At 44.9% G+C, this 13,342-nt stretch overlaps 1 protein-coding gene across 2 annotated transcripts in view; it reads left to right on the top strand.

Moving 5' to 3' along the window:
• The window catches only part of LOC6590972 (terminal nucleotidyltransferase 5C), a 43,917-nt gene that overhangs the window by 14,531 nt on the left and 16,044 nt on the right, over positions 1-13,342 (top strand). The window contains exon 1 of one of the 2 annotated variants that reach the window (XM_026986351.1): positions 9,506-10,360. The exons of the other annotated variant lie outside the window; for it this stretch is intronic. Coding sequence (XP_026842152.1) covers positions 10,322-10,360 — 39 coding nt within the window. The 5' untranslated portion in view covers positions 9,506-10,321. Of the gene's footprint in view, positions 1-9,505; positions 10,361-13,342 lie in introns of those variants that run through there. 2 annotated transcript variants of the gene reach the window in all.

Below are 13,342 nucleotides of genomic sequence, written 5' to 3' on the forward strand. Positions count from 1 at the left end.
TAACCTAACCTCACCTTCACCCCGCCCAAAAAGCTTTCAATTTTTCGACTTTCAATTATTTCGTGTGCTGCCGCTGCCGCTGCCGCCGCCGCCGCTGCGGCCACTGATGCTGCTCAATAAAGCAACGGTACATTGTATTTTAATTGATATTTTTTTGCTTTTTGCTGTTGTTTTTGTTGTTTTCTTATCTGTTTTGCATGCAATAAGCATTGAATATGCCAGATCCGAAGAGGAGAGACAGAGAAAGAGATACCCACACATGTGCATATCGTGTATGTGTGTGTGTGTATGTCTTTTAAATACCCTTGCACTCAAAATATTGAACTCTCTTGATGGAAAAATACGCCTAAAGTTAGAGGCTTCCCTTCCAAGACTCCCCCTTGAAAGAGCAAAGTTTTTGTCTTGCAGGCAAACAAAGTTAATTTTTGTATCTTCACAAAGTAATAGGGAAACCTCGTTCTTCGGGGACTGCTGGAATCGCAGGGTAGTCCAATAGTCGCTTCTGGATTGCTTTGCTGGTCCAAACATTTGTTGCATTCATTACACAATAAATTATAATACGGGTTTTCGTTGTGGAATCCAAAAAGGTTTTGCCTACCCCTGCCCCCAGCCCACCCCATCGCTAAAGCTACCGCTAGCCCCCCCCCCCCCCCCCCCATCATCGTCATTATCATTATCATTATCGTTATCTTCATCATGTTTTGCGATTATCATGCACATCATTAGTATTATTGTGCTCTAATGCTCTTTGCGGGTATAACTCGTTTCGATCCGGAGCCAAGTGCAAACTTGATTCGAAGACGTCGCATCTGCAATTTTGACATTTCGAATCCAACCTTGAAATCGAATGAGCCCCCCACTCCACACCACTCCACATCGTTCCTCTCCATTCCGATCCAATCATCCCTCCGTTCAGCTCTTAGCCCGGCTCATAATTTGATCATTTGATGCCGTTGACAATTCCACACAATCTGCTCGAGAGTTGGCTCGAGTGTAATTCTGGCCATATGTTCGCAGACTGCACTGCGGCTAAGCCGGCTTCAAAGTTGTAGTTCGTTAGGCGACATATCCAATGGGTGTGTGGAAGGAAGGCTGCAAAAAGGTCACTAGCTTTTTTTGTATTTTTTTTTGCTTTTCGATTTGGTTTTAGCTTTTGCTCAAAAGCGATGCGTTTCACTCAAGGCCTGCGCACTGGCGAAGGTCAACGAAGGACTCGGCTCTCTGCCAGCTATCTCTGTCTCTCTCTCTGTGTGTCTCTGGCTCTGTCACTCTTTTGACTCCCACTCGACGAACATTTTATGAATGAAATGCAAAGGTTTCGCCTCTAACTATCTCTCTCTCTCTCTCTCGCTCTCCCTCCCCTCCCTCTCGTTCGCTCCTCTCTCGCTGTATCAGCCGGTGTGTGTGCCCAACCTACGACACAGCGCAGGGACCCCATGAATGAATGACGCAGTTTGTGTGTGCTGAGTGCTCGTTCTGGCTCTCGGAGCTTTTCAATTTTGGGCATTCAGTATGACGTCAGCATGCGTAATATTCTAGCGTGGGTGTAGCCGACGCCGTAGGGCGAGGCGGCTGCCAGTGGGCGTCGAGCGTTGGCGTAGGGCGTGGGCGGGGACATGCATCACGGAACTTTCACAAAGCAGGGCAAATAACCTGATTTCAAATAATTCGCGAATGTTCAGGACCGCACTAGAGATAGCAGCCAGCCCTCTCTGACGGTCTCTAGGTGTGCGTGGGCGTTCTAGAGCCGGATAATGGAGCATGAATTTGGGGTTTCGAACGTATGTTCCTCGAGATAAAGAAAATGCATTTAGTATTTTCGTCCTTTTTGGTCATTCAAATGCGCGGGAATTAGTCAAAGCAGAAAGCGAACTCCATTCAAAGAATTTGCGGATGTTGTGGCTGTTGTGGCAGATAACAGCCGCGTGCCCCCGTGTGGGCGTCCGAAAGGGGGAGTTGGAGGTGGTGTTGGGTATACAACCGGCTGTTCCATGAGATAACCCACAACACAAGGAACGTGTTTGCACTTCACTTCAGTTGACTTATGGCCTTTGTATATCTAGATAAATCCATTACCGGAAAAAAGTCTCATCCTGTACTTTTCTTTAGCAAAGCTCTCTGAGGGACTTTACACAACTTGTCTCGGAGTTGAAATAGTAGATGAGCAGAAGATCAGCGAGTAGCCAAGATGGATACTCAGAAGATCAGCGAGTAGCCAAGAGATAAACGCTACACATCAGCGAGTTTTAAAGAGAAAAACGTAGACGATCAGATATCGGTAGCGAGAGAATCGCAGAAGATCAGCGAGTATCAAAGACATAAACAATAAACGTCAGCGAGTTGCAAAGAGCAAAACGTAGACCATCAGATATCGGTAGCGAGAGAATCGCAGAAGATCAGTGAGTATCAAAGACATAAACGATAAACGTCAGCGAGTTGTAAAGAGCGAAACGCAGAAGATCAGATATTGGTAACGAGATATTGGAAACGCAGAAGGCGAGCGAGTATCCAAGAGAAACACGCACAAAATTCAATCGAAGATCTTTATCTAGTAATAGCAGAGATATTTTCCAATGTTTAACAACCTTAATATCAGGGAATCATCCATTAAGAGGAACCAGAACATACTAGAAACAGCTAAATCCCAAATGGGGATCAAATGAACTGGAGAATCATTCGGACAATTGATAGTCAAGGGGAAATTCATAGATGGATCTGGTTACATCAGTATTCCCTTGGGGCCGGCAGCTGTGCTGCAACCTCCACTCTACGATAAATATACGGCCCGGCAAAGCCAGCAAGCCCCTTCTGCCGATTCCAGTTCAAACCCAATCCTGACAGGACTTACGTAATACGCTAGTTAAGGTTAAATTGCAGTTAATTGAATGTTGTACTAGCTTTGCTGGCTATGCGCACGCCCACGCCCCACGCCCACTGCCGATACCGATGCCGCCACATGGGCGCGCCAAACACGACCAATGGCCACGCCCCTGTCCGCCCTGCCCGCCCTGTCCTGGCTCCTGTTCATGCTGGGGCCAGCAGGCGCCACCAGCCATCGGATGGATGGCCAACATGCAACCCATTCTCCATGGCGAACCACAAGAGCCAATGGGCGCCTGTCGGCTGCCAACCTCCTGTTGACTAGGGCCCAGTCCCTCTCTCTCCCCCTTTGCATGTGGTGGCCTTTTGTTTTCCGTATGGACGCCAGTTGAGGCCCGGCTCATCGATTTTTCATTTGTCGTTGGCGTCATTCGATGCGGTGCGGGGAGGTGTGGTGGGGTGGGGGCGGTGATGGGCGATGGCTTGCGGTGTATTTTGTCGTCCTGCTCAATTTCCCCCGCCGCCTCTTTTCGGCATATCCTTCAGCGCAATTTCCCTTGGCTTTTCCTGCACGAGAGTGTTTATCCTTCTGGTTGACGGCGGGATGGCTGAGGGTTAAGGTGATACGTTTTGGCCGCGTGGGCGGCTAAATGAAGGTGAAAGTTGAAAATGGAAAGGAGATAACTTTTTCGATTATTTTGCAGGGGGAAATGGCAGATGAGAACTCTGGTTTTTAATTACATTTTTATAACCATTCTGGTATATATTCAATATTTAATAAGAGTGTATTTCGCTTTCGTTCCTGCCCAAGAGATAATTACATGCGAGTACTTAGGGAGATTCCCTCTGCTCTGATCTGATCTGCTCTGCTCTGCCAAGTGTCCCTTTCTTTGGTCAATTTCCTTCTCTTCCTGCCTGTTAGCCTCCACTTAGTCGCTGGGGCTATTTCCGTTGCGCTGCCCACGCTTAAGTAAATGCTTGTTCTATTTTTAGCCCAAAGTATGTTGCAAATAAGTCGAGTCACTCAGTCGAGTATAACGCAAATACGAAACGCGCCCCAAAAGCCAGAAGGACACAACGGATAGGAGGCGGATGGGAGGCGGAGGCGCAGGAGGAGGAGCAGCAGCAACAGATTGAGCTTTAGCTGGGAAGACCTTTGCCCTTGAGTGTGGTCCTTGTTTCGGTGTCTGTGTGGCAGTGTGTCTGTGTGTACGATAAAACCTGTAAATGCTTATCAGCAATTTACGAGTATTTTGCACTTGACACCCACTCACACAACCACGTACTTTGAGATGGCTTTGGGGAGGAGAGGAGAGGATAGTAGAGCGAGAACTGCACCGTGGAGTGAGTGGGAGAGAGGAAATTGTTTGGGGCCTGTGATTTGCAGCTGGCAGATTGCTTTTGTCTGGCCCTCTTCGGCGCCACCAAGGCGACAGGATATTCATTTTTGTTGTTGTTGTTGTTGTTGCTGTTGCTGTTGCAAGGTGCCGCCACAGAAGGATGCCAAAGTGTTTTTTTTTTACGCTTCGGTCGTTACAAGACCCCAAGACCCAGACTCGACAGCCAACTTTCAATTTCCAGCCGAAAGGAGGCTGGAAATAAAGCCCGAAAGAACTAGCACTAGAGTCGAGTGGCTCGACTGCGGGATACCCCAAAAGATAGATGAACAGACATCAATTGATGGGAATCGATATTCCTAAGCCCAAGGATTAGGATAAACCTGTTTAAAATTCCTTTATTTGGACAACAAATGTGCGCTATTTCTTGCGATTCTCATAAATGACAGAAAATCAAATTACTAGATTTTGTTGGTATTTTCTTTCGATATTATTTCAGTATTAAAAGTGAATATTTTTAAGTATTTCTTCGTATTAATGACTGCAAATCTGTTTATAGTTTTTAGTATTTTAATCTAGTATCTTTTGGTATTTTTCGTTTAGTTTTAGTATTTTCATTTAGTATATTTTGGTATTTTTCGGTATTAGTTTGGTATTAAGTGTGAGTATTTTAAAGTATTTCTTCGTATTAATAACAGAAAATCTAACTATAGTTTTTAGTATTTTAATTTAGTATCTTTTTGCGTGGTGTTTCTTGGGCCATCTGTTGTAGCATTTTCTGGTTTGGTATTTTGAGCTCTGCTCTGCTAAGTATACCCTCTGCACTCTTAGCGCTGCACCGGGGGTATTGTTGTAATTGTTGTGCGTGTCTGTGTGTTAGTTGGGGCTTTGTGTATTATCAAATTGGTTCATGGCAATTCTTGTGCGTTGTTGCCGCAGTTGCAGTTGCAATTTGATTTGGATTTGGATTTGGAGACGGAGACGGTGCTGTGCTGTGCTGTGCCTGGAGCTGCACGAGCTCGTTAGCGGAGGCTGCTGCTCTTGCCTCCATGGAGGCGTTTTTGGTTACTTGAGGCTGCAGCGGCAGCGGTAGCGGCTCTTAGGACACCAGTCGAACAGCAGTCGAGCCGTGGTGGAGCAGCTGCTGCAACCAGTTCCAATTGAAAGCCATACTAATGTGTCTGCGTCCGCAAAGTGAGCGTGGCCACAGTGAAGCCTCGATGGCAGTCTCTTGAAGCTCTCCTTCAATCTTTTTTTGTGCCATCCCTCGATTCGTCTTTCTTTCGAAGCCCCCTCCTTGAACCCCTTCTCTGCTGTTGTTCTTTGTACACGAGTCTCTACTGTTTGCGATTTATGTATGTTGAGTGCATGCGTTGCACCGCTGCTGCTGCTGCTGCTGCTGCGGCGGCGTCTGGTACTGCCCTTGGAGCCGTTTCTTGACGTGCCACACAAACAAGCGGACACGGACTCGGACAGACGCGGACAGAGAGACTCTCAAACACACGGCCAGAATTAAGGTCGTTTCTGCGTAGGCGTGTGGGGTGAGGAGATCGTAAATCTGTGTCCACGCCGCCACCTCCACGGGGACGGTGCCAGAACGTGTCTGGAATACAGACAGGATGCAGGCTTCCACTTCAATCTGCGATCAATCTGCGATCTCCGCCAGGCGGGCAGCCAGCTGCTCTTTTCTGGCAAGCCAGCCGCAAGCAGCCACAGTGATCCACGCTGCGTATACGTAATGCAGCCCCCGACTGCCGTTTGACTTTCACTTTTTGTTTGTTGGCTGTTGCTTGGGCCTTTTGCAACTCGAAATTCTTGCATAAAAAGCGAATGCAATTATCTGTTAAATAATGAACTGCTTGGCAAAAACTGTTAACAATCTGCCGATAAGAAAATGCGGGGATTGTGGTCTAGAATGCGATATGCGGAGTGGAATGCCCTGGGGAAAGGGCCACAGACTGGGCTTATTCCTTCGCCTCCTGGAAGGGTTTCCTTGCCCACAATCTCCTGTGACTATAAGGATACAAAAAGCTGGCTCAAACATGGCTCAGGAGAATAAATACCTCCCTGGGGCGGTCACTCTGGGGTGTCTAGAGACTTGACCAGATCTCGGACCATAGACCAATTCACTTTGCATTCTCTCTGTCTCTTTCTGGCAGTCCACTTTAATCAAACGACATTTTTTCTGTGCCCAACAACAACTAACTATAAAAGCGACTAAAGAACGGCCGCAACAGCTGCTGGCCAACACCCAATATGGCCAAGATACACATGCACACATACAGACACATATTTGATTGCATTGCCGCTGCACGGTGCAGGAAAGACAAGGAGAGCAAGAGAGATACTAGTGGAGCGAGAGAGTGCAGCTATTTGTTGCTCGACAGAAGCGAATAACTAAACCAGTCTTGAAAGGTGTCTTATTTTTTTGTTTTTTGTTTTTTTTTTTTCAATAAAAGCCATCTATCTACACATACTATACTATACTATCTATTAAGCCTGGCAGACACGTACAGACACACAGGCAAGCACAAACACAGACAAAAAAGTAAAGCGAAACAACGGACCAGACCAGACGAGACCAGACCGAAGGCAGTCACAGGCCCAGGCACCCCCTACAAACAGCCGAAAAGGCAAAAGCAAAAGCAAAAGCAAAAGCAAAAAGAGTCGTCCCATAAGCTCCAATAAGAACATCGCTTGCTGTTGCTTTTTGATTGTGGATGCTCTTAAGGAGAGCGAGTAGAGCGACGAGAGGAGGAGCAGCGAGTAGACTTCGAAGATGATCGAGTGGCGGAGAAGGGTCGAGAAGAGAGCATCATAGACCATAGAAGCGAGCGCAAGCTCCGTTAGATTGAGAGGCAATTGAGAAGAATGGATAGGCCTAGGAGGTGGGAAAAAACAAAGCAAAACAGGTAATAGAGCGACAGGTGGGAGCAACGGGGGAGCAGACGATAAAAATATGATGGAGGCTGACCAAAATTTACAGCATACATTTTTTTTTATTTTTTAAGAGTTGTTTTTTATTATTAAGAAAAAATAATAATAATACAGCAACTTATAAAACAGTCAACAGTTAGGACTCAGTATAAATGATTTTACTTGTTTTTCTGTTTCTGTTTTATTTTTCTTTATTTTTTTGGTATTTTATTTGTGTTTTTTTTTTCTTCAATATTTTGTTGTTGTTGTTATTCATAGTCGGGTTTCAGTGAATAAAATAGCAATTTGAACGTTTCTTGTTTTTGCGACTCACAGTCTGAGTGTATTCGGGCGAGTGCGAGTGCGCCTGTGAGTGTATTCATGTGAGTGTGTGTGCCACTGTGAGTGGATTAAACACATTTTGAAAATCGAAAGCAAGGTCTTTTCTGCAGACAACGTTGTTTTTGTTTGCGGCCATTCTTGTCGTTGCTGGTTGTTTTTGTACCTTCAAGCTTGGAATTTTTTAGTTTAGAACGTAATTTATAAATTAATTATTGGCCGCACAAGTCACATGTTTGGCCCACGAATTCGATCTATGGCAGAACTCGAACCAATGTCTCGTTTTTGTTTGTTTTGTTCTTTCGCGTCGTGGTCTTTGGTAAGCCTTTAAGTCGCAACTATTTTTATATGAACAAACAAACGAATCGCACAGTAAAAAACAGAAAGAAAGAAACCCTTGGCGATCGATTGTTTCGATTGTTTGTTCCGGTTTCTATCAAATTTGTTGATGTTTCTAAGACTTTGGTTGCTTTCTACAAGTAGATGATGAGGCTCTGCTGTACCCCCTGCAAAGGTGCACCAACAACAACCAGCAAATGCATTTGTTTGCGATAACAAAGAACCTCCTCAGGCTGGTACTGTTCTCTGTTCTCTGTGGCACGTGTCGGCCAGTGTCTCTCACCTCATCGGCAACTAATTGCACTTAGCACTGCCAACAACAGCAGGGGGAGCAATAATTTGTTAACGTTGTCAAGGGGACATGCCCACCGACCCACGATAATCTCACAAGTCCTCCCCGCTTGCTCTCTCTCATTCTCTATGAACAACACGCTCCCCCCCCATCCACTGGGCTCTTCCGCTGCTGATAGCTGGACGGAGGGGCATCAACAGCAACAGCAGCAACAAATAGGATGTTTATTATATAAATTTCAATAAAAGATCATTATCTGTTTCAATATATGAAACATTTAATTGATATTTATACATAAATTGTATGGAAAGTCATGATTTTGCTGCTGAATATTATTAAGTATAATATCCAGAGTAATTTAGTAGAAAATTAATTCTCTTTGTGAAGCAGAAATGTTTGAATGGTTCTCATTCACTGAAATGGCCCCCATCCATCTATTCTATTTATCTCATTGCGAAGCCTCAGATCTTATAAATAATCTCAAGTAATTGCCGGATTGGAAGCCAAAACTTGTTGAAGAGCAGAACAAATAACGAAAATTGAAACAAAAATAAACTGATTGTGTCTAAAAATAAACTTTAAACAAAAAATCAAGTTGAATAGTTTACCAAACAAAGACAGAAAAAACATTCAACTCGTACCATACAACATTTAAATGGTTTTAAAAGGCGCAACACACACACACACACACACACACACTCGCAAAGCTGAAGCTGAAGCTTTTGAAACAGTTGCTGTCGGCTTTGGCTGGTGCTTTCGCAAGAGAAAATGCAGATTGATCAACCTCAACGCACAAACAATGCAAAAAGTGAATATTTTTAGATAATTTTATATTTAAATAAATAATTTTCTTTTTGGGTCGAAATTCGAATGCAAAGAAACCGAAATATTTAGGCGCTTTTTAGAGTGTGTGGCGGCAAAAGCTTCGCCGCTCGCTCTTTCGCTTTAGCTCTCGCTCTCACTCTCCGCCGTCGGTCTCAACAAGCTTCTGACGTAATTGTGTGGTGGTGGTGTCTTCTGATCGAAGCTCGCTGGCTGCCTCTGCTGCTGCTGCTGATTTGCCGGTTTCGACAAGAGCCAGTGGCAGTGGCAGCGGCAGACGCAGCGACAGCGACAGCGACAGAGGCAACAACAAAACAGCATAGCAACTAGTGTCGGTGGGGTAAATATAATTAAACTTTCGAATGGGATCAGTAGGCAAACCGAGCACCGAACAACGAGCAGAGCCAGCAGCAGCAGCAGCGGCAGCAGCAGCGGGAGCGGCAGCAGCTCCGTGCAGTTTCACTCAATTGAGCGAGCGCGTCGCGTTGCTGCGAAGCTTTTTGGGGCCGTCCGAAGCTTTTCGCCACTCAATTGGGGAACGGAATAGATGGTCGCGCAGCCAAGTTTCATGCCAGCGCCAAATGCCGTTGAATTCAGTCATTCAAAGTCAGAGTCAAGAGGCACACAGAACATACATCATACAGAAAGAAACATATATAGTACATAAATTAAAATAAATCTAAAGCATAGCCGCAGACGAAACAAAGCCGTACCGAAGTCACTCTCGAAAAGCAACAAGAGCAGAAACACCAACGAAAAAGCGAAAGGGCAAACCAAAACAGGAGACGCAAACAGACGCACACAAAAGGAACATTCTGGCAACAGGCAGACGACAGGCCTTGCTTCTCGGCTAACTAACGGTCTAATCTCCACACTCTCCCACGCCACGCCACGCCACGCCACTCTCGCTCTCGCTCTCGCTCTCCTGCACTCACCTCCTCCTGCCTGCCTGCCTGTCAAGTGGGACACGCAGCATATGTTTGGCAGGCTACACCCCAGGCGGCGATACCGTTGAACCATATGTTGGCGCCGTTCTAGGGCTACAACGTGTGTGCGTGTGTGTTTGGATTCTCGAGAGCTTCTCCGACAGAAGAGAACAAGTGTTTGTCATTGTGTGCAAAGAAACAAAAACATAAAAATCAAAATTAAAACAGTGTGCATTTCTGTGCGCGTTTGTGTGTGTGTTTTTGTGCGTACGTATCGTTCTAACGGTGCTCTTACAGTGTGCAAAAAGTGCAATCGAAAGAAGTCAAGCGAACGAAACAGCAGTGTGCAGCCGCCACAAAAAAAAGGTCGAGAATTAATTGCGTGTTTCGTACCGTACTGTAATCCAAGGTACTCCACGAGCACTCGACTCGACTCGACTCGACTCCGGGACATCTGAAGAGTGCTGAGGCTGCTCCTTGTACTTCTTTCTCCATATATCCTGTCGAATCGGCATCCATCCAGCATTCATATGAAACCGGGAAATTGGCAGAAAACGTACAATGCTAAGGTAAATGTCACAACCACGCCCATATGCCCACTCAACCGCCTCATCCATTTCATCCACTTCATCCTTTCCCCGCTGCAGCATGTGGCATATGTTGCGAAAATTTAATGCGCAAAAATCCATCGGTATCTGTATCCCTTTCTCTCTCTCTCTCTCTTTCTCTGTCTCTGTCTCTGTATCTCTTTGACGCTGTATCTATCAATGACAAAATTGCGCTAAAGTATCTTTTTTTTATGCACATATGTATCTTTAAGTGCGTTTATGGCATTCAACAGAGTCTCTCGATTTTTTTATTGTTGTTTTTCGGTTTTGGATCATTAGGTTTGAAGAATTTGCAATGAATATTCTTGCTGTTGTTTTGAATTTCCCAAAGAAGGGTGGGAGGAGCAAAATAAACGTATCTACAGATGTCTCTACGGAGAAAGACGATACGAAGCCACGAAGACTAGAAACTAGATATTTCACAGTATCTGATGGAAGAGGATTTTCCGTAGAAAATCCCCCCCTAAAGTTGGGAACTATGTATATCTCATGAATAGAATACTATTCTAAAGAATAATGAATAAATACATTGAACTACTGTATCTTTTGACAACAATCTTTAGCTGGTGCACTGGAGATCAACAAAATGTAAAATAAATTATTTCTGTTAGATACTCGGTGCGTTCTCAGAGTCTCTTTTGTGCACCCTTGTCTATGACTAAGTTTTAGGAGCAAGACCCTATAATTATTGAATTTTCAAGATCTCAATAGAACAATCTGTTGGCAGACGTGAACTTCGAATGGATTTCAATCATTCACAAAACTCCTTGAACAACAAACTGCGTTGTGTGTGTGGTGTGCTCTTGTTAGTTGTTGTTTCTTGTTGAGATTTCTTGAGTTGTTTTTTCCATCGTAAAAACTAAAGTTCGCGTACGACATTCAAATGAATGCAGTGCATACTGTGGCTTTGCTTTCGGCTTGGAATTTCAAATTGGAATTGGAATTCGAAACTGAAATTGAAATTCAAAATCAATTGCAAATACATAACACGGCAGACTGCCGTTTGCCAGTGTATCTGTGTATCTGTGTATCTGTGTATCTTTCAACCTACGGCAGAGGTACATATCCGGGTTCAGGTACGAATGCGAGTAGCCACGGGTATGTGCGTCAGTTGTTCAGTAGTGAAACCTCATGACACGACTTGTGTCTGCCCCTGTCTTGTCACGTGTAAGGGTAGGCCGTAGGCCGTAGGCCCCGCACTTGACGTTGCATACAACAAGCGGGGAGCAGAGGAGCACCCCCCCACTAATTACATTACATTACATTATGTATAACACTTGGCGCAACGTTTGTATCTGTTGTCTGTCTGTGGCTTGTAGTTTATAGTTTGTTCACGTTTTCTACGCCTCCGCCTCCACCTCCGCCTCCTCCTCCGCCTTGGAATTGAAAATTGTTTATTTAAAGTCTCGGATGTCTCGATGCAAGAAATAATGCCAACAAAACGCAGAGGGAGACAATAAAGCATAAATAAATATAAATATAGGCAAATAAAGTGAAAGATACAAACACAGATACAGAGTTAAAGAGATACTTTGAAAGAGACACGGCTTAGAACTTGGAAATTGTTTAAACAGTTTGCCCGTTTGTTTCTTTGTTTGTTTGTTATTCTCTGCCCTGTTTGCCACATTCTATTCCTCCACATGCCACACGAACACGTGAAGAAAGTCTACTAAGCCACATCGATCCACTGTCGCTGCCGCTGCCGCTGCCGCTGCACTTGTTACGCGGCAAATGTATCTGTCTATCTGCAAAATGTTGTGCGCACATGCAAATGTGTCCCCTGCCCAGCCCCTGCGTCGTGTGGACTCTGTCTTTGGCACATATTCGAGACCACGCAGTCGCTCGGTATTTCGTGCTCTGCGAAAGGTTAACAACCTGACTTTAAATTAGCCAAGCCACAGTCCCCAGTCCTCAGTCCGCCAATCTACCTGAGCCTCAGCCTCAGCCTCCGCCTCAGATGTATCTGTAGCTCTGCCATGATGTTGGCTTCTGACCCCATTCAACCGTGGGCAGGTTGTCCAAAGAATACTGTCCGCATACATAATAATAATAATAAGTCCCCAGGGCAGACGCAGACCCGTGAAATGTGTTTATTTCTCTCGAGATACCATTATTAATGGGCCCCAGGGCGGAGCCAGGGTGGAGTCATGGAGAACGTGCCTCGCGCAGAGGTTCGGTAACCTAAGCTGATTAGGATTTCAATCCCTCAGAACCGTCGTGTAATTATGCAATTTCAAAAACATTTGTCGGCTGCTCTTTCCAGTCTATATCTTGTCCGAGCGTAGGTGTATCATTTGTACCTATCTATTCGTATCTGTGGAATTGTGCTGGGATCAGGGGGGAACGGACACCTCCATGGAGTGCGAAGCAGGTCGCTGTCTCTCTTGCCGCAAGACTAATTGCAGTTTGCCAGCCAGTGGCCCAACTTCGTGACTTGTGAATAGCAGAAATAATAGCGAAAAAGACTACAGAAAATGTTTTCGGCCTAATGATGATTGGACACCAGAAACACACACAAAAGTACACAGATGCAGCAGTTACAAGTGGAGATACGGTAGATACAGCAGATACAGATACAATGTCAATTGCGTGTTGAATAATTCTCCTTTGATTGCGCTGGGGGGCAGGGCAGTTGTGCAATGCATTTGTATCTATGTATCTATATCTACATCTATAGTTGATTTCGGAAATCTATCATCGGATCGATATCTGTGTATCTTTAGCGGTGCATAGTATCTCTTTGTATCTATCTTATCCATTAAAGCGGTATCTAGATCTTATTTGTATCTAGTAGTGTGTGCAAGTTATAGAAATATATACCTTTGCCGTGTGTCTTTTAATCTTTGTATCTTTCTATCTTTCTATTGTGTGTGTGTTCGAATTCTTTGTGTTCTCCCCTTTGGGACCTTCCTGCAGGTCCCCCCTATATCTTTGTAGGTTACA

This window comes from Drosophila persimilis, unplaced genomic scaffold (assembly GCF_003286085.1).
Source record: "Drosophila persimilis strain 14011-0111.01,24,50 unplaced genomic scaffold, DperRS2 tig00000002-arrow-pilon, whole genome shotgun sequence".
Classification (NCBI taxonomy): domain Eukaryota; kingdom Metazoa; phylum Arthropoda; class Insecta; order Diptera; family Drosophilidae; genus Drosophila; species Drosophila persimilis.